This window comes from Convolutriloba macropyga, chromosome 2, assembly GCF_964194025.1.
Source record: "Convolutriloba macropyga chromosome 2, txConMacr16.3, whole genome shotgun sequence".
In the NCBI taxonomy this organism is placed as follows: domain Eukaryota; kingdom Metazoa; phylum Xenacoelomorpha; order Acoela; family Convolutidae; genus Convolutriloba; species Convolutriloba macropyga.
The window spans coordinates 52,028,621-52,050,341 of NC_134469.1; the positions used below are offsets into that span (position 1 = coordinate 52,028,621).

General features: G+C 35.0%; 1 protein-coding gene across 1 annotated transcript in view; it reads left to right on the plus strand.

Moving 5' to 3' along the window:
* The window catches only part of LOC142358754 (proteasomal ubiquitin receptor ADRM1-like), a 275,805-nt gene extending 254,357 nt beyond the window's left edge, over positions 1 to 21,448 (plus strand). Inside the window, exons 2-4 of the mRNA XM_075410317.1 lie at positions 14,539 to 14,766; positions 15,095 to 15,605; positions 20,835 to 21,448. Of these exons, the coding sequence (XP_075266432.1) occupies positions 14,550 to 14,766; positions 15,095 to 15,605; positions 20,835 to 21,273 (1,167 nt within the window). The 5' untranslated portion in view covers positions 14,539 to 14,549 and the 3' untranslated portion in view covers positions 21,274 to 21,448. The remainder of the gene's footprint in view (positions 1 to 14,538; positions 14,767 to 15,094; positions 15,606 to 20,834) is intronic.
* Positions 21,449 to 21,721: the final 273 nt, after the last annotated feature.

Genomic DNA, 21,721 nt, shown 5'->3' on the forward strand with positions numbered 1-21,721 from the left:
TTTTTCGATTTTTTGGATCGGATTTTTTTTCTAAATGGTTTTCCCCAATCCATTCATAGTCCGTTCCTGGTCTAATTTTCTGTTCAGTCAATGAAAATTCTTTGAATTGTACGTCAGGACTTGTCCTGCTATGTTTTTTACCTCGTCGAACTTTTCGCTTTTCCATTTTGCCGCTTTTTCAGCATTTTGCGTGAAATCTTTTTGACTTCTGTATGCTAGTTTCTCTCATTCTGCTAAAAATGATTTTGATCATCAGTTGCTCAGCAAAGCAATTCAAAATGAACAGAGTCAGAATAAAAAACTGAAGTCAGAAATAGAAACGGGATAAACCCATAAAGCCCAATTTTTGATGCCCGCTATTTGAACGTCGTTCCTATGAGTATTAGTTACCTCTCTAATGCTTATTGGTATTGATAGTAGCCCCTGTAGCCGCTCTCTAAGAAACAGAAGTATGTTCAACTACGAAATGCCATCAAAATAAATCGGACTTCAAAAATGTTTTTTTTTACAAAATCTTTTTTTTTCAATATCTTCTATTCTTTCAATCCCAATCATGCTTATTGGAATCAACGGCGGCTATTTTCCGGCAATCTGCCGGGTACGTTTAACGTTTAGGAGGTAAGAAAAAATGTGGCTTTTTAAGAAAGTGCTGATAACAATTTCCTTTTAATTTTTAAAAATTTTCATACCTAGTGGGTGCAATAGATGCTCGCAGCTTACCAAAAATAACAATGTTTTTCTAGTGAAGTGTATGGGCTGAAATATATGATAATACTGCTATTACCATAGATAAACCCTTCAGCGGCCTGTACTTGGTATATCCAGATGTTTTAATTGCTCTCGTATACACAATTTATGCAAATTTATTTACTTTACGCTTTTGTCTCGTGGGTTTTGTTTGATCTAAATTGCTTTCTCTTTTTAACATCTCTACATAATTTGCTCCAGTTAACTAATGAAAGCCAATTAAATTATTCCGATATGGGTCTCCTTTTTCTGGCTTCATTTTCCTAATCCCTGACTAGCTTAAATCCGATAGCAAGGCCCTTTGATGCCTCTAGGTGAATTTATTGCTCTCATTTTGTTTTTGATTCTTTCATTTTTACGTCATTTTGATTCTCTAATACAATTTCGGTCAGCCTGAGATGTTTTTCGACCGTTGTGTTTGCTCCGTTGTTAAAGTGCAATAATTGATTGTTTCTGGTATTGATTTTTTTTCAGTATTCAGCTTTTTTCTTCACCAATTAATGTTTCAGGAAACTATTCTTTAAGTTCTAATTATTGTAAGTTTTCTTGCGTCTCACGTATAGCAATAATAGTTGACGACCATGTTGTAATCTTTTTTGCAGCTCTGGGTGTTTGCATTTATCGACGTTTCTCGATTTTTCACAGGAACCCTGCTGATTTTCGGATAGTCTTCTATCTTTGCGTGATAAATTTCCTTTTACTTCATTGTGAAGTTTTTCGACGAGCAGCTTCTGGTGACATTTTTATTTTTTTAAGACCGTAGAACAGATTTCTGTTCCTTTTTATAGGATTTTTTCAGTTCAGGATGCTCAAATTTTGCTTAATTTTATATATACTGTTTTTTTTAAAATATTATTTGGCTTTCCTTTAACTCAATTGCCCTTCTATGTTTCGTTAAGTTTTGGTGATATCGGCCAATTTTTCAGTTTTTACCGATGAGTATGTTCATCATCGGGAGAAAATTTTGTTCTTTTTAAAAGCCGTGTCGCATTATCACAAAATTGATAGATCTTATTGGCGTTTCAAAGAGTCTGATTTGAAGTTGTATAAAAACATAAGCGAATAGCTTCTGGTTTCACTGGTTTCAACTTTTTTTCTCGCACTTCTCTATGGAATTTTTGGTCTTTGCCTGTACTTGTCCTTTTTGAATTCATAAGGCTTATTTTGATAAATGACAGCTCTCATTGGCTTCCTTGAGTCCTATAACTGATTATATTTATTGCTTTTCAATCAATTGTTTCGACTAATTACTTTTAAATCCCGTTGAAATGTGATTATCACAATATTGAAAGAAACTGTTGTCCTTGAGAATACACTCATTTGAACATATACAACTGTTTTATTTTTGCAATGAATAGATGGCGTTGACACTTTTCTCGCATTTTTTCATTGAATTTCTGGTTTGTGATTGTCTTTGTTGTTCTTTTTGTAGTCGTAAGAATTATTCTGATTAATGAGAGGTCTCATTTTTTCTGTTGATGTAAATAGAATTCTGTATTTCTCTCAAATGATAACTAATGAGTTTGCAGATTCTATTTGTTTTCAGGTAACTTAATCGCATCATGCAGAGGTCCCATCTATTTTCCTGAAATGAAAATTGTAATCTATTTGATTGATTTTTGTGATACTACCGCTGTATTTTTACTGTGACACTAGGAGTTATGAAAATTATGGCAATATGAAAAATTGCATATTGGTTTTTCTTTTTGTTGTCTTTTGACATGCCCGCTAACATCGGGTTTCATTGATTTCCATATGAGACCAAGGGAACATATACAATGTTTCTTTTTCATTTAAAATTTTTAATTGAAATAATAAGTAATGTTCATCTAATAGCTAATGATTTTAATGGCTTCATTACTTCGGTCCTGTGTTCCTTTAGTACTGTTTTTTTGGTAGATTGTTTGTAAAATATTCGAAGTTTTCTTTATCTGTTACTTTTTAGTCCTGACTTATGAATTAGCCTCAGAAATGGCAGGTCCAATTGGTGTTTTGAGGAATTGTTACTAAGTGCTTGTTACTAAGTGCGTTTGAAATTAGATAATGCCGTAGAGTTTTCGCCGTAATAATGTTTTTTTTTATTTGAATTGTCTAGTAGTCTTATCAATGGCAGGTCTCATGGGCGCTCTAATGCGGCATGGCATTATCTAATTCATTTAGTTGTTTGCGTTAGTTACGACCTCTTTTTAAACTCAAACATCTATTTTCGAATATATCTTCATTTGGTAGACAATCAAGGCAAAATTATGAATGAGCGGGCTAGGAACATTGTGTGAGCGCACCTTGCCAATTTTTCTTGTTTACCGTATGCTGCTGCCCTTGGGTCCTTTTGGAATAAGCCGAAATGATATAATGCAAATACATTTTTCCGTTTTTAAGTGAACAGTTTGGCATTGATTCGAATGAATATTCGATGTATTGAAGTGAATCACTTTAATAGCTGCAAATTGTTTGTTCTTTTTCAAAAACCTAATACGCGTTTTTCATTGAAAAGTATGGGTATAATTAATGTCGGGTAAGATAAATGCTTTACAATTATCAAAAGCCAAGAGTGTGCTTGTTTCCTGATTAACTTTCTGAGAGCGCGAAAAAGTTTAGTGAGACTTGCCGAGTTTTTATTTTTACTGAGCTATTTTCTGTTCATTTGGCAGCCATTGTGTTATAAGTTCTGTCCCATTTGAGGACAGGAAAACCAATTTGGTGTGAGAACGACTTCCTGTGAAAATTGAGCTGTAGTTGCGTAATCTACTAGGTCTTTATTAGAGTACTATGGTTCATGCTGTCTCCGAATCATATCTAACACAAGCGATGAGCAGAAAAGAGACGTCAGTGAGGGCATGCTCTCTGTGCGATAAAGCAGAATTTGAAGTTCGCATTTGATGAGAATAATTTGTTCTGTTTGTCCGCTATCTGTTCCTGAGTGACATGAAAGCAATAATTGAGAACTGAACTTAAGTTTCATGAAATGTATGTTCACAATTTATCTAGCATGGGTTGAACAAAAGTTCATGTAAATGCACAAGCCAATAGACAAAAAGACAAGTCAACAAGTAATTAAAAGAAACATGTCAATAGTTGGCAGCCCTCTATCGATAATTTTTCTGTCGATAGTGTCCCAAAAAGTGTACCGTGTTATTCAGTTTGGATCATTTTGGTTATTGCCCAGTAGGTTACACGGTCACAGTGACAAAATACTTCATTACTTACCATGTTATTGTTTTATTGTTCGGACCCACAAATTTGGGGGAGGATATACTTCTACTGGTTTTTCAGTCAATTTTGGCCGATCGATCTATTTGAGTTAGAACGACATCAGAGGTATCATCAGAAAACGCGTCGAGCGTGATTTAAGTCAGGCTGGACTCGAAAACGGGAGCGAGAAAGCGAGTATTTTTAAGTGTGTTTTTCCCAGACTGCATTTAAAGTGCAAAATTGGTATTTGAACAGAATTTCGGTTTTTGAAAGCATTTTTTTTCACGTGCGGAACTTTGAAATCTATTTTAGCTGTTTTTCCTGATTTTATTAATTTATGGTTTCAACAGGTTATGATGTGTTCCAATAATGTAGAGTTGTATTGTAATTCATCGAAGGGCAGTCAATGGTTTATATGACTTAGACACTGTTTGTCGAATTTTGCTGGTTTAAGTTGCGCATTTTTTTTAGTTCTTTGTTGTCCTGTTTCTTAGTCTCATTAATGGCTGGTCTCCTTATTTAGGCATAATTGAAGCCTTTACTAATTAGTATCAAACGTCGTCACAAATTTTACCCTGCCCCGTTCCCAAAAGTGGTGTTTTTTTTAGTTTTGCCCGTTTTTGTTATTTCAGTGAGTTTCTTTAATAACAGGTTTTCTTGGCCGTCTAATGAGGCGTTATATAAGCGTTATCTAATGAGGCGTTACAAAAAAACATCTGATTTTTGGGAGTCGTAACCTGGTGTTGTTTTTTGTTGTCCTGTTTTTATACTCCTTAATTGCAGGTCGCAGTGGCTCTCAGTTCAAATTTATCTTTTTATAAACCCTGTCACAAAAAATCGGTAATTTTTTTGCGTTTTGATCGTGTTTGCATTTGATTTGTAGTGCTCTGACTTATCCTCGTTATTGACAAGTCCTTGGCTGTTTAGTTAGGTTGGATTATTTAAGTGAATATTTTCATTTGATATTTTAAAACTGTCACTATTTCAAAAAAGTCAGTGGTATTGAGTTTTGCCAGTACTTGTTTAATAGCCGCCAAGTGATAGCTGGGGTTATTATTGGCCTTCTCTTTGTTTTTATTTTGTCATCAAGGATTTTAAAGCAATAGGACGTCACGATCCCTTCATCACAATCTGTTTTGGTTAAATCATGCATGCATTTTGTACTGAATTACGTGCTTGACGTCATTTTAACTCTTTTATTGGAGCTAGTTTTTTGTTCACTCGCGTGATTATTTTTTTGGTCAGACGTGACTTACCTCACTCTCAAAAATGATTTTCTTCACTTTCAAAATTACTTCCCTTTAATTTCATTGAAGGCGATACTGTCAACTAAGTATGTGTCACTTGTCAACTAAGTATGTGTCAACTAAGTATGTGTCAACTAAGTATGTGTAAGGTGATTTGAGAGCAGCTATTAAAAGTAGAAATAATTTATAAAGATTTTTAATCAAAATCTGAGCAATTAAAAACGAGAAACTGCGTTAATCTGTTTTTTAATATCTTTTTGAGTCTGCAGATCTATGAAGCTATTTTGGCTGTTCTCTGGTGATCTGCCAGTCTTGCTTTTTTGTTGTCGGCTGACTTGGTCGCGTTAAAGAAAGTTTTACTGCCTTCGAGGGCTTTTTTTGTGAACTATAGTCTTGCATGCTTGTTGTTTTGGTTGTCTTGCTAATTAGTCTCAGTAGTGACAGGTGTCATAGACTTTGTGAATAGCAAAACTCTTGGTTGAAGCTAATAGCTTATAGTTACACTTACATTCAGTCCCTATGTTTACAAAAATTAGCAGTTTTTTTAAGCTGCTTATCTTTCCATTTGTTTTATAGTCCCTTATTAGTTTTGGCGTTTAGTTAACTGCTGTGGCTATGAAGTCGTTCGTTTTGAAAGAAATAGATTTATTAGTTTTAATTGGCAAACATTGGATGTTTAATTGATCTATTGTAATTATTTTTTGCTCCTTATTTTCAAAGAGTTTGGTGCAATTCGAACGTCGCCCAATTTCGTGTCTGTTGTACTTGTGCTTTGTTTCTCGTCTATTTTCAAGGAATGTGGCACTAACTTTCGAAGAAGTTCTTGTGTGGGGTTTTACATAATATCTTGTTAGTGGTTTTAGTGCCTTACCACTTTTCTTTTTTAAAAAAGAACAGCTGTCAGAAATTGTTAAGTGAATTCTTTATTTTTTTTTGTTTTTATTTCGTGTTAGTATTGTTATATGTGATGTTGACTAGTAAAATTTGCTGTTCTAAGGAAACTGATCAGGTTTTTACTTTGCGCAATTCTTTGGATTTTATCTCAGCACTTGACCTGATGGTCATTTTATGATGATCATCGTCTGATGGCGATTTTCCTTTGCATTGTTTCTATAACCTTTTTCGCATGAATTTTCCGTAGCGTATTCTCGATTGATTTTTGCTCGATTGCTTTTTGCTTAATGTAAATTGAGGCCTACAAAGGCGGTATCGCTGATTGGTAAAAGCCGCTTAATATTATCCGGGAGATAGGGGGTTCGAACCTGTCCATGTCCAAGATTTTGCACCCATGAAACGTTCTCTAATATGGGATCCTTGTGAAGTAAATTGCCACGCTTATCTTGACTAGATTTTACTCAAAGGTACTTAAAACCCAAAAAGATTTTAAATAGCCGCAAAGCGATAGCTGGGGCTATTATTGATCTTCTCTTGGTTTTTTATAGTCGTCAAGATTTTGGTTACGACCTGATGACTTCAAATCTGTTTTTTTGCTCATTCATTCATGCAATTTCAAATGAATTGCGTGCGTGACGTCAATTTTCGCTCTCAGTTGTGCGAAGTTTTTGTTCATTTGCGTGACTAAGTTTCTGGTCGTACATGACTTTCATCGCTTTCAAAAATGACCTATTTCTGAAATTGACTTGTCTTTACTTTAATTCAAGTTAGGGTCTTGTGATCTTGTGTCACTCTAATTGAAGATTAATTGAGAGCAGCTATTAGAGGCAACATTAATATAGACAGATTTTTCAAAATTTATCTCACTATAAATTTAATAAATTCTTGTTTTGGTTAGTTTCTCTTACTATCTTTTTGAGACTGTGGCTAATTTTTAGCAATCTGCCAGCTATGTTTGCACCTTATAAACCCAAGGTTGATTTTGTTGCAGGTCGAATTGAACCAGCCATATGAATTTGTCGCTCAAAGTTGTTTCATAAATTTTAAGGGCAGCGATTACTTTCAACTCATTTCTGTAAGTCTTTTAATCTGTATTTTCCGGCTTGCTTGTCTTTTTCGTAGCTGTTCCTTCATTTTTCCGGCTATGCTTTACTTCCCGTTCCACAAACAGGGATACCTTGAAGCACAGCATTTGTTTCCCAGCTTTGAATTTTTAAAACATGCTTTTGAGCATGTATCAATTTATAGATTTCAATTGCAATGTTTTATTTTCACATCACTCATTTGAAGTTTTTTCTGTTTTTTTTTTTAAATTTGGAACTTCGATCTTCGAACTATGTACAATGAAACGAGAAACGTTGTCCTTGTACAAAAAACTGTAGTTACACATTGGGAGAAAATAGTCATGATATTGGTTGATCTGTGTAGGTAAATAAAATGATAGTTAAATTTCGACTTTTTTCGCATAATTAGCTGAAACTTTCAGAATACCAAATTTTTCTTACTGTCCTAAAACATTTTTGGTGGTTTGGTAATTTGGTGCATACCTATTTTGATCGAACTAATCTAATTTAGACAGAAATTATCTAACTTTTACAAAAATTAAAAACAGCAAAAAATTTCTGCTTTCGCGCCAGAACTTGTAAAAGTTGGATAATTTCTGTCTAAATTAGATTATTAGACAGAAATTATCCAACTTTTACAAGTTCTGGCGCGAAATCAGAAATTTTTTGCGGTTTTTAGTTTTTGCGCAAAGAATTAATCTCAAAATTTTCTGCCATCATTTTGAATAGTTTGGACATGAGCTTAGATGGTTTTTGGAATTTTGTCTTCCTCTAGAAGTTATCGAGGTTTAAAATTTCGTTAACAAAGTCTGATTTTGTTTAGTTCGTTCATTTTTGGCTGTACTTTCGGCTCAAATTTGCTAGCTTTGTTACAATAAAAAAATTTTACCATGGTATTTGTTTTTTGTTTTGGAAATAAAAGATGGTTGCTGAAATGTTTTGACCGCTTTTTGTTGCTCAAACTATTGTGGATTTTACCAAAACAAAGCGTCCGTAATGAGCAACGTACGCCAGATCTTTTGTGCTCATTCTTTCAGCATTTGTCTAAAGCGTTTAAAGCGTTGACTCTAATGGCTGCTAGCATCTTGGCAAATTCTGTCTGTCTGTTGTGTCTGTAATCATTTCTGAGCTAATTAGATGGTTGTATACACTTCCAAACTCTAATAGAGTAATCTGGAACAGAATTTTGCCAATTTTGGTAAAAATTTGTTCTTTTCATATAATTTGCAATAGTTGGGATACTTTTTTGCTTATTGCTATGCAACCTAAAAATATTTTCACGCCAGTCAATTTCTAATTTTTGGGCTGTGGCAAATAATTGATATCTGATATTTCTAAAAATTTGAAAATCAAATCGGAAAAAATGGCACTTAATCTGTTAAGTTTCAAGCCTACAGATCAGTCTTATTCACCATTGATGAACAAAACAGACAATGTCAAGTCAACAGCTCAATTGTTCGGCATCGTTTAAAAAGAAACAGGTAACTTCTAAATGATTTTTTTTAAAAGTTCTGCGCCTTTTTTTCACTTAATTGCAAAAACCGCCTGTTTTTTTTACATTTAAGCTAAGTCTGACCTTCCATTGGTCTTAATGGTCATTCTATGAAGTGACCATTTATAACCCGTTTTAACTAGCTAAACCCGTTTTAGATGTCGTTGTCAGAACCGAGTATTGGAAGCAGAAAAGAGTACTAATATTTTTTTGGATTCCTTTTATTAATAGCCGCCATCAACCTCTCTAACAGCTATTATTTTAGGCGCTTTCCTTTTTTACAATTCAAAGAATTTGAATTGTATTGGGCGCTGTATTTTTTACGACTCAAAGAGGAGTATTGGAGAAGTCCTTTTTTAATAAATTTTATTGGAGTGATTTTTGAAGCGGGGAAATGAAACGCGTGAAAAATTGTGGTGCTGAACAAATTTTGGTGCGAGTGATTTTGGTGCTGAACAAAAGTGAAGAGCGGAGCGAAAAGAGAGTGGTTTTTGTTCACACCGCTGTTTTTGAGAGAGCGAGAAATTTATGTGTGAAAAAATTTTCTCTAAGCGAGCAAAGTTTTTTTGTTCACGTGCGGCTTTTAAAAGCAGTTTTTTTGCAACTTTTGATGGTTATGAGGTTTGATTTTGATATTGTATTAGCTTTTGGCTTGTTTTGATAGGAATTGAAGGTTTCAAGTAGTTAATTTGAGTTTAATGTTAATTGGGAGTTTTTTGATCAGTTTTGCTGATTTTTAGACAAAATTTAATGATTTTTTTGCCTGTTTTTCTTTTGTTTACAGCTTTAAATGGGATTTGAATAGAAACTGGTTACTCAAGGAATTTTCGGATACCAATTGATTAAAGTTTTGTTGGTATGAAACTTTTTTAAGGTAAAATGACAGAAAAATTGAGAAATTTTAAACCGTTTCTCTTTTTTGCAGTTTTTCTTTTTTTAATCTTAGACAAGTTTCTGAGCCTATTATGACTTGCCCATTGTTTTGCGAGCTTTTCATTGCTTTAATTGCACAGAAACTTTATTCTGCTTTATATTTCCTTGTACTATTAAAAAAATTGAGTTTTTCTGGTTTTTTTTTTGTTCAATTTGTTTTTGAATGCCGTTTCTATTCTTCCTTATTTTTTATGGCATTTGTGGAGGTTTAGGCTGCACAATAGTTGTTCTAGTTGTTTAGTCATAATTATGGGCAATTTTCTCCTTCGAGTCGTTTCCGGCTATGTTTTTTTTAAGATCTGTTCACACATTTTCATGATTTTTGAAGTCAAATTGGTGTAGTGATTTTGGTCACGCCGAAACAGGAAGTGGAGCGAAAAAGCGAGTGGTTTTCCGGCGTTATTTTTTTACACTAATTTTAAAGTAGAGTAAGAAATCGGTGTTTGAACAAAATTTCGCTTTCTCGCTAGTGGTTTTTTTGTTCACATGCGGCAATTTTACTTTGATTTTCTGTTTTTTCGATTGTTTGGATCGGATTTTTTTCTGAATGGTTTTCCCAATCCATTCATAGTTTTTGTTTGAACCAAATTTCCATTTCTCGCTAGTGGTTTTTTTGTGCATGCGGTATTTTGACCTTGATTTTCTGTTTTTTTTTTTAATATTTTGGTCTGATTTTTTGCGAATGGTTTTCCCAATTCACTTATAGTCCGTTCTAGGTCTAGGTTTCGTTTTGTCAATGAAAATTCTTTAAATCGTACGTGTTGACTTGTCCTGCTATGTTTTTTATTTGGCTTTACCTTTTGATCACGTTTTTCGTTTCACATAAGTCACGATTTTCACGTTTGACTTCTGACTTACTTCACTCACTCACTTTGATTAGCAATCGCACAATTAGAGTGATTGCTGAAACTGCACACGGAATTCGAACAACTTTTGAAACTAAGGACAAATGAGGAAAACTTGGGAAAATGTTGTCAATTTCAATCGCTTCTTTTTTCTGTTTCAATACTGATGTGCGTATAGCTCGTCAATGGCGGCTATTTTCCGGCAATCTGCCGGCTATGTTTTACATAGACTTATACTTTTTGAGCCTATATTTCCTATAATCGGCAGTCAGTCCGTTTGAAAAGCATTGTGTGAGTTTTCAATGTTACCTCTGAGTTTATGCGATTTTCTTATCACATATCGAAACATTATTGGTTGGTTTTACAGTAGTTTCACCTTCCGCTAATTTGGACTTTTTTAAAATCTCTAAATCTATCGCTTTAGGCCAAGTGTACAACAAAGCATTTATGAGAAATCATTTTTTCATCTGTATATGGAATTTTAATTTTTTGGCTTTTTACGCGATATTTATACAAAGGTGTGCTATTTTTAAAATCTTTTGCATATTTTACGCTGTTTTTTATCATAAAAACTGGCAGCTCCCCACATTTCCTTCCCATCTAGGTATCATTCAGAGTGGTTACACGTAGATTTATTTTGGAAATTTTTCGAAAGCTTTTTTGTTAAGTTGCATCTTTATCTCCGAAATAGTAAAATTTTTAGCATGTTTGACCATTTTTTACTGCCATTTATCCGTCACATCACTTGAATATTATATTTGATTGCGATACAAAACTTAGCCTCAAATAATTGCTGGAAGTCAAACTCCTCTAAATAAAATCACTTCATTGATATCCCGTGTCTTTCTTTTGTTGATAGGGTGACAAATATAATTCAATGAATTTCATCTAAATTCTCTCTCATTACAATTTTCTCTCAAATTATTGAGCTCTCTGGCGTTTTTCAAGTACGTGTCAATGTTAACGCTTGCGCAGATAATGGATTAGGTAGTGGACAAATTGTATTACTTTTTACGAATAATTATTGGACGGACTGCAATTTAAAGACATTCACGAATTGTTTCCAACTGTTGAGACATTCAAAATTCAATGGTTGTTGATCACGATAGATAAGACTTCAAGAAATCATGTTTTAATATTTGACCACGTTAAAAGGTCAACTGTGTGAAACCGGTTTCATCTGATTAATTTAAGGATGTGTAAATGTTTAGATTAGCTCTAACTGCTAACTTACAGCCATTGTCGTCAAAGCCGATTGCTTTCGAACATAAAAGGAATGCTTTTTTTTCGTTTTTGAGAGTAAACTTTTTGTTCTTTTTTGATTAGTATGGACTCATAAGTTCAGTATTTGTATGGGCGCATATTACCTAACATGGACGTCTCTTTGTTAAAATTGCTGCGATTAATTAGTTTTCTATAATTTCAATTTCTTTGGCTCGCTAGTTTCACGTCATATCTAAACATGCGAAACTACCAAAGGAATATCTGAAAAACATTGTTTGCTAAACTAGAAAAGATCTTGACAGTTTTTGCCATTTTAAGCCAACTTTAATCGAAGTTGAGCAGTTGTACATTTTATCATGAAAACAATACCATTACGCTATTTTTCGCACTTTGGTCTCATTGGGGGAACGTACACGTGGGTTTGACCGTTTTCTTCTAAAACATGAGTGAGTAATAGCCGCTCTCAGCTTCTCAGCCGGCTATTATAGCGCTCCTATGCTTTTACAATTTAAAAAGTGGATTGTATTGGTGCGCTGTCTTTTTTTGTAAGATGTTCTCACATTTTTTCATGACTTTGATCTTTCAAAATGGGATGAACAGGTAACGCCCAGTGGGAAATAGATTTGATTAGAGGCCCATAGCTGGCTTTAGTAGTCATGCAAGTGTTTAGAGTGGTGCAGCTGCTGAGAAGACCATAATTCAAGGTTAAAAGGCCTTTTAAAGAGTTTTTGAGCCCAAAATGGTTATTTTTATTTTTCGTCATTTTTGGAGTTTCTTGCTTGATCAGTCGGAAGTAAATGTTTTTCAAAGTTGATAAAGGTCAACTATGCTGTACAAAATTACTTTTATGACCATTCTGTGAGCTGCTATATCTCTTTACTGCACAGATAAACAGGCAGAATGATAATAATTTTTGCAATTTTTTCACTTTAATTGCTCTCGAACGAAGTTTGTAGCTTGACCGTGTTTCGTCTGACCCATTTGACTTTTCGTCCTAAAAACGGGATAAGCAGGTAGCGCCCAGCATTAAGTGCTCTTAGAGACTTATGTTGTGAAGGGCGGTTCTTAGAGGTTGACCTCCTCCCACATAAGCCACATCAGCCCCCCTCTCACTTCACACACCCCAATACCCAACCCTGCGCATGGTTCAGACCGTAAAGACCCCGTGCAGCCAGAAAACCCCTCTCTGTTGCCCACCACTGTGGCCGCCCTGTGCTCCCCCCACGCTGGGCTCACCTCACACCCCTTCAATTAAGTTAAAGCTAGCCTCATTAAAACGTGGCTAGCTACTGACGAAGCCAACCGCTCGCAGGTCGTTTAAGAGCAATTCGCCCGACGTTAGTCGGTTGTGGGAGATGAGATGCCAGGGAGCCTCCGCTACGGTTTGATGATAGGTTACTGCATAGTTTCTGGTGGCAATGCTATGAAATGGTTTTCACTATTTTTAATATCACGAATTTTAGCTTTTTTTCTGTAAAAACTTTACATTTTTTCAAGTTTTTGGCTTCCTCCAGCTTCAGAGGCTTGCACCTCCTCTAGGGTTAGAAAATAGGTTACTGTATAGTTTCTAGTGGAAATTGAATGGTTTTCAGCATTTTAATTTTAAGATTTTCAGCACTTATTTGTAAAATTTGTTTTGAAGTTTCTGAAAATTAGGGTTTTCCGAGATTATCGATCTTTGAGGAAATTTAAATTTTACTATTATCAATTTTTTAAAAGTATTTGTCATTTTTCTTAAGTTTTTTTTCTTTAGTGGTCAATAAAACCCTTTGAAGGCCTGTGCGTTGATTAATGGGCATTTTTAAATGGATAATTTTTGGCTTTCTGGGTAAAATTTTAAAGATTTCCGGCATTGATTATCTCTTTGATTAGTTTGTTTGATTATTTTAGTTTCTCGATTTTTGAGACTGTTTTTCTTTTCGGCTGGCGTTGTTCAATTGATCTGCTGGTCAGTTTTAGTAGTTCTATGTTTTTCATTAATATATTTGGTTTGTATTTCAGAACTTGTCCTGCTTTGCTACTTCGTCGATTAAAAATTTGCTTCGCTTTACCTTAGTTCACAGCTTGTTCATCTTTTTGCTCAAAATCTTTCTTTTTTCTCTAGACTAGTTTTATTCTCCGCTGTTATTTTTCGTTTATTCTGCTAAAAGTGCTTTTAAAGTCAACTCTGCAATCTAAAGTCAACAGAATCAGTATCGAAACACCAAATGAAAATAAAAACGGCTTAAACTCATAAAGCCCAATTTTAGATGCCCGGTGCTCGAACTTTTAAAGTCTTTGTTAAGATCTCAGCATCAATGCCAAAACGCTATCATCAGTCCCAAAACGCTAGCATCAATGCCAAAGCGTTTTGGCATTGATGCTAGCCGTTGCATCCTCCCAATAGGAAACAGGAGTATGCATAACTACAAAATCTAATCAAAATAGTTCGCACTTCCAATTTTTTTCGGTACAGAGATCAATTTTTATCTTTGTTTTTCTGTTTCTTCAATCCCAATGGGTGTTATAGGAATCAATGGCGGCTATTTTCCGGCAACCTGCCGGTTATATTTTGAATTCCGCGCATACAAAAATAAGTATGTTTATGTGAAATCATATCTGACACCGAAAAGTATTTCTTTATTTTTGCCATTTCTACCTCAATTTGTCCTTCAGTCAAGTGAGAATCTAACTTCAATTGACAATCTTTATAAAAATTTTTCTCGGAATCATTTCAATGAGTCATTTCACAATTTCAACTGAAATTCGACCCTCTGTCTGCGAGTTGACAAAATTTCACATTCTATTCTCGCTATCACTGAAGTTGGTTAAACAATTGATAAAGATTATTGGTAAACATGTGATGAGGCTCTAAGAGGAATCTTCTGTTTTAACGGTCATTTCCAAGATGAAAATCATTTTAGAGACAGATATGGCTGCTTTGTTTTCTGCCGGTAGTTCTAGTGCAAGGACTGAGACGTCGCGCAACCTGATTGAGTTTAAGGCTGGGAAGATGAGTCTTAAGGGGACGAAGGTTGTAGCAGACAAGCGCAAAGGTACCTTCTACATCCACAGGGAGAGGGAGACCATGTTGACGCACGTCTGCTGGAAAGACAGAACCTCCGGAATGGTAGAAGACGATCTAATAGGTGACCATTTTAAATTCTGTAACTCTCGCGAACACATTATGATCATGCATAATTGATTTTTTACACCTTAATGGTGTTGTCAGTTTTAATGGATAGTCATACATCTTTTTAGATAGTACAATTTATTATCACGAATGTGGAGTAGAGGAATAAAGAAAGCAGTCCCTAGATTGCCTTCGCAACAATTGCCATCCGCGTCCATCATTGTTCCTTCATCAATGCTACCTGGGGCTTTGTAATAAATTTTCAAAAAAATATGTTTGGCAAAAATTCAGATGTCCTCTACAGGGTGGTGGTTCTGTGAAATAATAGATTTGTCTATTTAAAGTGTTCCCTGATGACTGCAAGTGGAGTCGGGTGTCCCAGTGCACTACCGGAAGAGTGTACCTGTTGCGCTTCACCAGCTCATCCAAGAAGCTTTTCTTCTGGATGCAGGAACCGAAAGATGCGAAGGACGACGAATATGCAGAAAAAATCAACAAGATTCTCAATGAGCCCGATGACCCGTCCAATGTCCAGGACATGATGCCAAACATGTCTAGCACTAGCACTGAGCAACTTCTTTCCCAGATGTTTGGTGGGGGTGGTAGTGGTACTGCCCAGGAGCAGATGCTGCAACAGCTGTTTCAGTCGGGAGCATTGGGCAGCAGGCTGACGGCCGCTGGATCGGGCATTGCCGCTGGTGCAGGGTCTCGTGCAAGAAGTGCTCGAGCATCGGAATCGGAGCAAGCGGCGAACAGGGCCACTAGTTCGAAACCAGTGACTAGTCAAAATGTGACTCCTATGCAAATGGAGCAATTTCAGGATATCATGAGCAGCCTCAGCTCTAAAGGACCGCAGTATGTAGCCTATGGATGCTGTTTCCTTCCCCTTTGGGTCTGCCGAAAAAATTTTGTCATCCAAAAATTTGTTTTTCGTTTGTTTTTTAATTGCTAATTGCTCTAAAACGGTCAAAATATACAATGACGAGACAATGCTTTTTTTTAATGCAAAATTTTTGTTTGGCCGTTTGTGTGCTTTTGTTCTTTGACTTCTCAAGTGACTTTTGCGCTAGTCTTAATTTTTGAGTGATCTCAATTTCTCTCTCTCTCTCTCTCTCTCTCTCTCTCTCTCTCTCTCTCTCTGGTTGGAAATGTTTACAGAGCAAGTTGTGTGTTGTCAAGTTTTAAAATTTGAGCAATTTTGTTTTTCTTTTGATTTTGTTTTTTTAATAACCGGGAAGTGATAGCTGAGGCTATTATTGGGCTTCTCTTTGGTTTTTTATTTCGTCGTCAAGATTTTTGTTACGAACAGATGACGTCACAATTACTTCAAATCTGCTTTTTGTTCATTCATTCATGCAATTTCAACTGAATTACGTGCTTGACGTCATTTTTCACTCTTTGTGGAGCTAGTTTGTTTGTTCATTTGCGTGATTAAATATTTGGTCACACGTGACTTACCTCACTCTTAAAAATGACTATGCAATTGGCTTTTCCTTGCTTTAATTCAAAGAGATAAGGTCAAATGAGTGCTCCTCACCCGAATTGAAGTTTATTCAAGAGCAGCTAATAGAAATAGCAATAAGTTATACAGATTCTTTATCAAAATTTAACATATCATCTCTTAATGAAAGAATAAATTTCTTCTGTCTTTTTTACTTTCCTTTTGAGACTACAGATCTATGAAGTTATTGCGGCTATTTTCTGGCAATTTGCCAGCTATGTTTTAAAACTACATTAAAATGCTTTTTATTTGAGTTATCCTATTCTGCTTGATTTTTCGAAGAACTTTGTTGCTGTATGTATTGTCTGTCAAAACGTGAGTTATAAAGACGCTGTTATCACTGGGGTCGGATTTCGTTTTTTTATAGTTCTCAGTGTAGTTTTTTGGTCAATTTGTCGGTGCTGACAGAGTTTTGAAAGAATTTTCATGTTTCCAGTAGCCTATGTTCACGCCTCTAATTCAGTAAAAAAAAATGTTACCTTTAGTTTTTCTTGTTTTACCAAAAAATTGTTTTGTGATTGATATCTTGCGAAAGTGATTGATATCTTGAGAAACCTTGAGTCTTCTCCGGAAGTCTTCTGGCTGTTTTTTCTTAAATTTTGTTATCAATATTGTTGTCACGACCAAATGACTTCAAATCTTATTTTGTTCATTCATCTATGCAATTTCGACAGAATTGCTTGCGTGACTTCAATTGTCACCCGTATTGAAGCGAGTATATTGTTCATTCGTGTGATTATATTTTGTCACACGTGACTCACATCACTCTCAAAAATGACTTTCCTCTACTAAATGAATTTTCCTTACTCAATTCAAGGAGATGAGGTCAATTGAGTGTGAGTCACTTTAATTGTAGGTTATTTGATAGCAACTAATATAAGCAGCAATAAACTATACAGGTTCTTAATAATAATATAACATCTCAGCAATAGGTGTACGACGCTATCGCCATTATGTTCTGGCAATCTACCAGCTATGTTTTATGCGATTTTTCCCTTGATTGATTTTTCGTCTGACTTTTATTTTCGTCTTCAAAAACGGGATAAACCTGCAAATCCCGGAGGGCTTTCAGTCAATACCTGCTATCCTCTAAGTGCTGAGAGCTAAATATTTAGTGTAAAGGGACCCAACTCCTTTATCTGCCCTGAGCTCCCGTGTCACCCCCATCCAAAAATGGGATGGTATTTTGATTGTAGCATACACAATATTAATCAATTTATTTTGGTTGTTTTTACTTTTTTTATTGATCTGAAGTACGAAGCTCTATGTAGGTTTTTGCTTCAAAGTAGATTTGTTTTAGTACGAATTCTTTTCTCCAAAATTATTGCAAAGAAATCAAAGTCGAGAATATTGCTTCAGTATTCATTTTTTTGGAAAATAAAGCATTTGATGAACAGTGCTTGAATTTTTGAATTAAATTTATGTTTTAATGAGGGCCAAAGCTATATTTTAATTGCTACGAACTGGCTTAGTTGAGTGACGTCATATATGCTTTGTTGTTTTTCGTCAATTTTGAGCGATTGAGTGATAAAGACACTTGTATGTAGATCGAACATTTTGACAGAATTTGTCATGAATTAGTGTTCACCGAGGATTCAGGTTTCAAATTTTTTTGAGTTGCTTCTAAGTCTGTTCCGCTAAATTTTGAGTAACTGTGACGACTAAAAGATCCAGTGCTGCAAAATAATTTAGACTTCATTTAATTTGCAGTGTTTGACCTTTTTGAGAGTTCTCAAAGTTTAGTTTTTGCAATTGTTAACTAAGAAACCTACACGGCTTACCGAAACTGGTGAGCCGTGAGAAAGATGATGGCGTTTTTGAATTGTTTGAACAGTTTTTATTCGAACTTTTGTTCATGTCCCTTGTACACGTCACTGGTTAACCAACTTGGACTGTAACGTTTTTATTGTACCTTTGACTTCACTTATAGCCATGTTTTCGTTCATGCCTTCTAGTTTTGACAGTTGTGCCTGGTGATATTTCTACTCTTGTTGGTTTAATTGCTATGAGTTTTTATTTGCTCTGAAACAAAATTTGAATCTTTTCAGTTTGTACCACCCCAGTACGTTACACACACCCAGTTACATAGCAGGTGCCATTATATAGTAATTCATTATGTAAAAATATTTTACGTGCGTTTGGGGATGCAAATAATATGCACCCACTAAGCTGGGGGCACAAATTGAAAAGATTCCAAAATTGGTTTATGTTAGTCCTGTCAGTTTTTAATGCAATTTTCTGAACTACCAATTTCTTGTCTAGCCTCTTTACAATTGACCTTTCCAGGCGTTAGTTCTTGATTTTGGTGTTCTAAAATGCTTTCATTCAGATATTAAATCAGTTGAAACTGATCAGTTTTTTAAAGTTTAAATCTTGTTTTTATATTGGACATTTATACTTCTTAAAACTATATTGCCTTTAAACTATGTTCTGTATTTTATAGTTCATACTCAATTACTCAGGAATTAACAATGTTTTTCTTTTTTTTTATTTGCTCTAATCTGAGCTACTTTTTGGTAGTCCCTCTTGCTAAAGCAGTTTTGAATTGATCCCCACCCATGGTTTGATTGAGAGCAATTCGTCCGACTTTATTTGGTGGTATTTTGTTATTTGCTGAAATGTGTGTTTCAGTAACACGTGACTTTGCTCGCCCTTCCTGTTAGTTTTCCTTTTCTTTGTTGAAGATTTAATTGAAATTACACTTTCACAATTTCGCTCTAATTGAAATTTACTTGAGGGAGTTTCAAAGCCTAATCTTGTAAACAGCTTCAGTTGTTTTTTTGAACAAATTTTGGTTTCTCTGTTTTTCCACGCGTGTTTGTGCTTAATAAGTTTATTTAATGTTTTTTCTTAATTAGTTTATTGTTGTTAATCGCTTCAATGATAGCATTAAGTTGCATTAAAGTCCCAAATATGGCTTAGTAGTTTTTCAAGTGCGTAGTGTGCTGAATTGGTGTAAAGGCCAACCTTCAAGCTGAAAAGCTCTATTCTTGGAATTTTGAGCCTAAAATGGTAAATTTTTTCGTCTTTTTTGACGTTTTCCTGAGTTTTTCATCAATAGGGCTGAAAATGATATTGATCACCATCAGTTCATAGATGGGTTGTCATGTCTGATATTTCAATAATTTATTTGTGAATACATTTTCCAGAAAAATAATTACAAATTTCGCTGTTTTTTTCTGAACTGTTCTTGATAAAAAAATTGTCAAAATTTATTTTCTCTAAATGGATGACATTTTTAATTTTTTTGCAAAGTTAAACTAGAATTTGTTAACAAAAACTAAGTTCTTTAAAGCTTGAGTAGTTTTGTGGTTAGATTTTAACTCTACAAATTTGTTTTTCAGGACATTAGCTTCAAGAACCTGACCAACTTTTTACTAATTTTGCTCATTTCTTTGTCAAAATCCTTATTGTTTTTGCCTCTGAATGTCTCCTATTTCTTCAACCAGGCTTGTGCTAGTCTCTAGTTTAGTTGTTTTGAAGATTTTGGCACGCAAAATTGGTTTTTGAAGACCTAAGTGTCAAATAAATTTTACAATTCAGCAATAATATTTTTTGAATTTTAAAATTGAGAAATCTTATTTGAATTGAGGCAATATTTTTAGGTATTTTTTGAGCTTGGAGCTAAGCGTTTGCGTTCATTTAAGCTCTACAGTGTTTGTTCGGCGGACATCGAGATCGAGTTTTTTTAGAATTCAACTCTGGGGATTTTATTTCTGGATTTACTTTTTCTTATTTTACTGTCAAGGATTTGGTTTTGACCATAACTTTACTCTCATGACGTAATCTCTCCATATTCATACCTAATTCGCGTGAAAATAATTTTTGGTCACAGGTCGAATACCTCACTCTCGGAATGAATGTTTATCTTCCCTCCCTCGTTTTGATTTTCTCTAGCGTTAATTGGAGTTGAGGTGAATTGAGTATATCTTAACCTAATTGGAGGTTATTTGAGGAAAAATTGACAGTACTTGAGTCTGAATCAATTGCACACATCAATAATTTTCGTTAGAAAATTTTCTTTTTTTATGTAGCTGTTCAATTTTATTTTGAGACTGTTGGTCTGTAAAGCCATCGCAGCTGCTTTCTTGCTATCAATCTGCCAGCTATGTTTTTTTGTTAAGTCTTTATTTTAATTCTTTATAGCTAAGGGAGGGGGTTTTGTGATAATTTCCAGCAAAGAGCAAATAGAGATAGAGTACAAATTATTTAAAATCTGTTGTTGATTTTTTAAAACAGGCTTCCAGTCATTCTGTAAACAAGCAGACTGTCAAATTATTATAGAGCAGCCTCGACAAAAATCTTTTGAAGTAGAGTTCCATTTTTATGCCTAGCTGATAGGTAAATTTTAGTTTATAAATTTACATACATTGTTACCATTTGAAGGGTTGAAACATTGTGCGAAGGCATAATATCGATTCCCCTTTTTTTTCATTGGAGCCGTCGGATAACAATGCATTTGACGCATATTGGTGGTTTCCCCCGTGGCTACAGCAAAGCGTTTGTTGTATGTTGGCATGGTTAAAAATATGGCATGGTTGAGAGAAAGACAGTAGGTGTTCTTGACCCAGTGCTTGTTTCAGAAGTGCGGCGAATCTTGCGGCTGCCCTGCCTCTGGATCTGTCATCAATACTCACCTCACCCGAAATAATAGATCGGTTGAGTCAACATGTGCCACAGGAACCGACTGAACTCATTCCGGATGCGTCTGCCGAATTGCGTCAATCGTTGTCTTCGCCACAGTTCCGACAGTCTCTGGCTATGTTCTCAACAGCTTTCTCCAGTGGTCAGTTGGGCCCCATCATAACCCAGTTTAATCTAGGCCAGGAAGCTACCGCGGCTGCCAATGGCGGAAACTTGAAAGATTTTGTAGAGGCGTTGAACAAAGCCGCAAAAAAGGAGACAGGAAGTGATGCAATCGCTGACGTAGATGGGGCTAAAAACGCAGAAAAAGATGATAAGACTGGTCCAAAAAAGGACGATGATGAAAAAGATGATCAAAATATGGACACTTCGACTTGAATTGGTTTCGATGAGTTGATAGCTATATGTAATGCAAGGCAACTGTTCGCTTGTAAGCTGCATTTGATGTTTTTGATCATCAGAACAAGAATTTAATTACTCATAAGTATGGTTGGAAACAGTGCACTTTTTGTGGCGTGTAGAGTGATGTTTTAAATTTGAAGTTTGGAAACGATTTAGTTTTCGGCAAATTTACGATATGAGGTTTCTTATTATGTATCTGGATACCGTGTTCTTATCTCATTTGGCATATCATTACTGATTGCTCTTGAACAAAGTTTGGAGCAATTAATGCAAACGTCTGTGTCTTTATATGCATTTTTTTTTGCTTGACCGCTTTCTTCTAGACTATTCTATCGATTTCACTTTTTGAACTTTTTGAGTGATTTCAATTGCGAGCATTCAGAAAAGTCTGCAATTGCTAAAAATGAAACCGATTGTCTGAAGA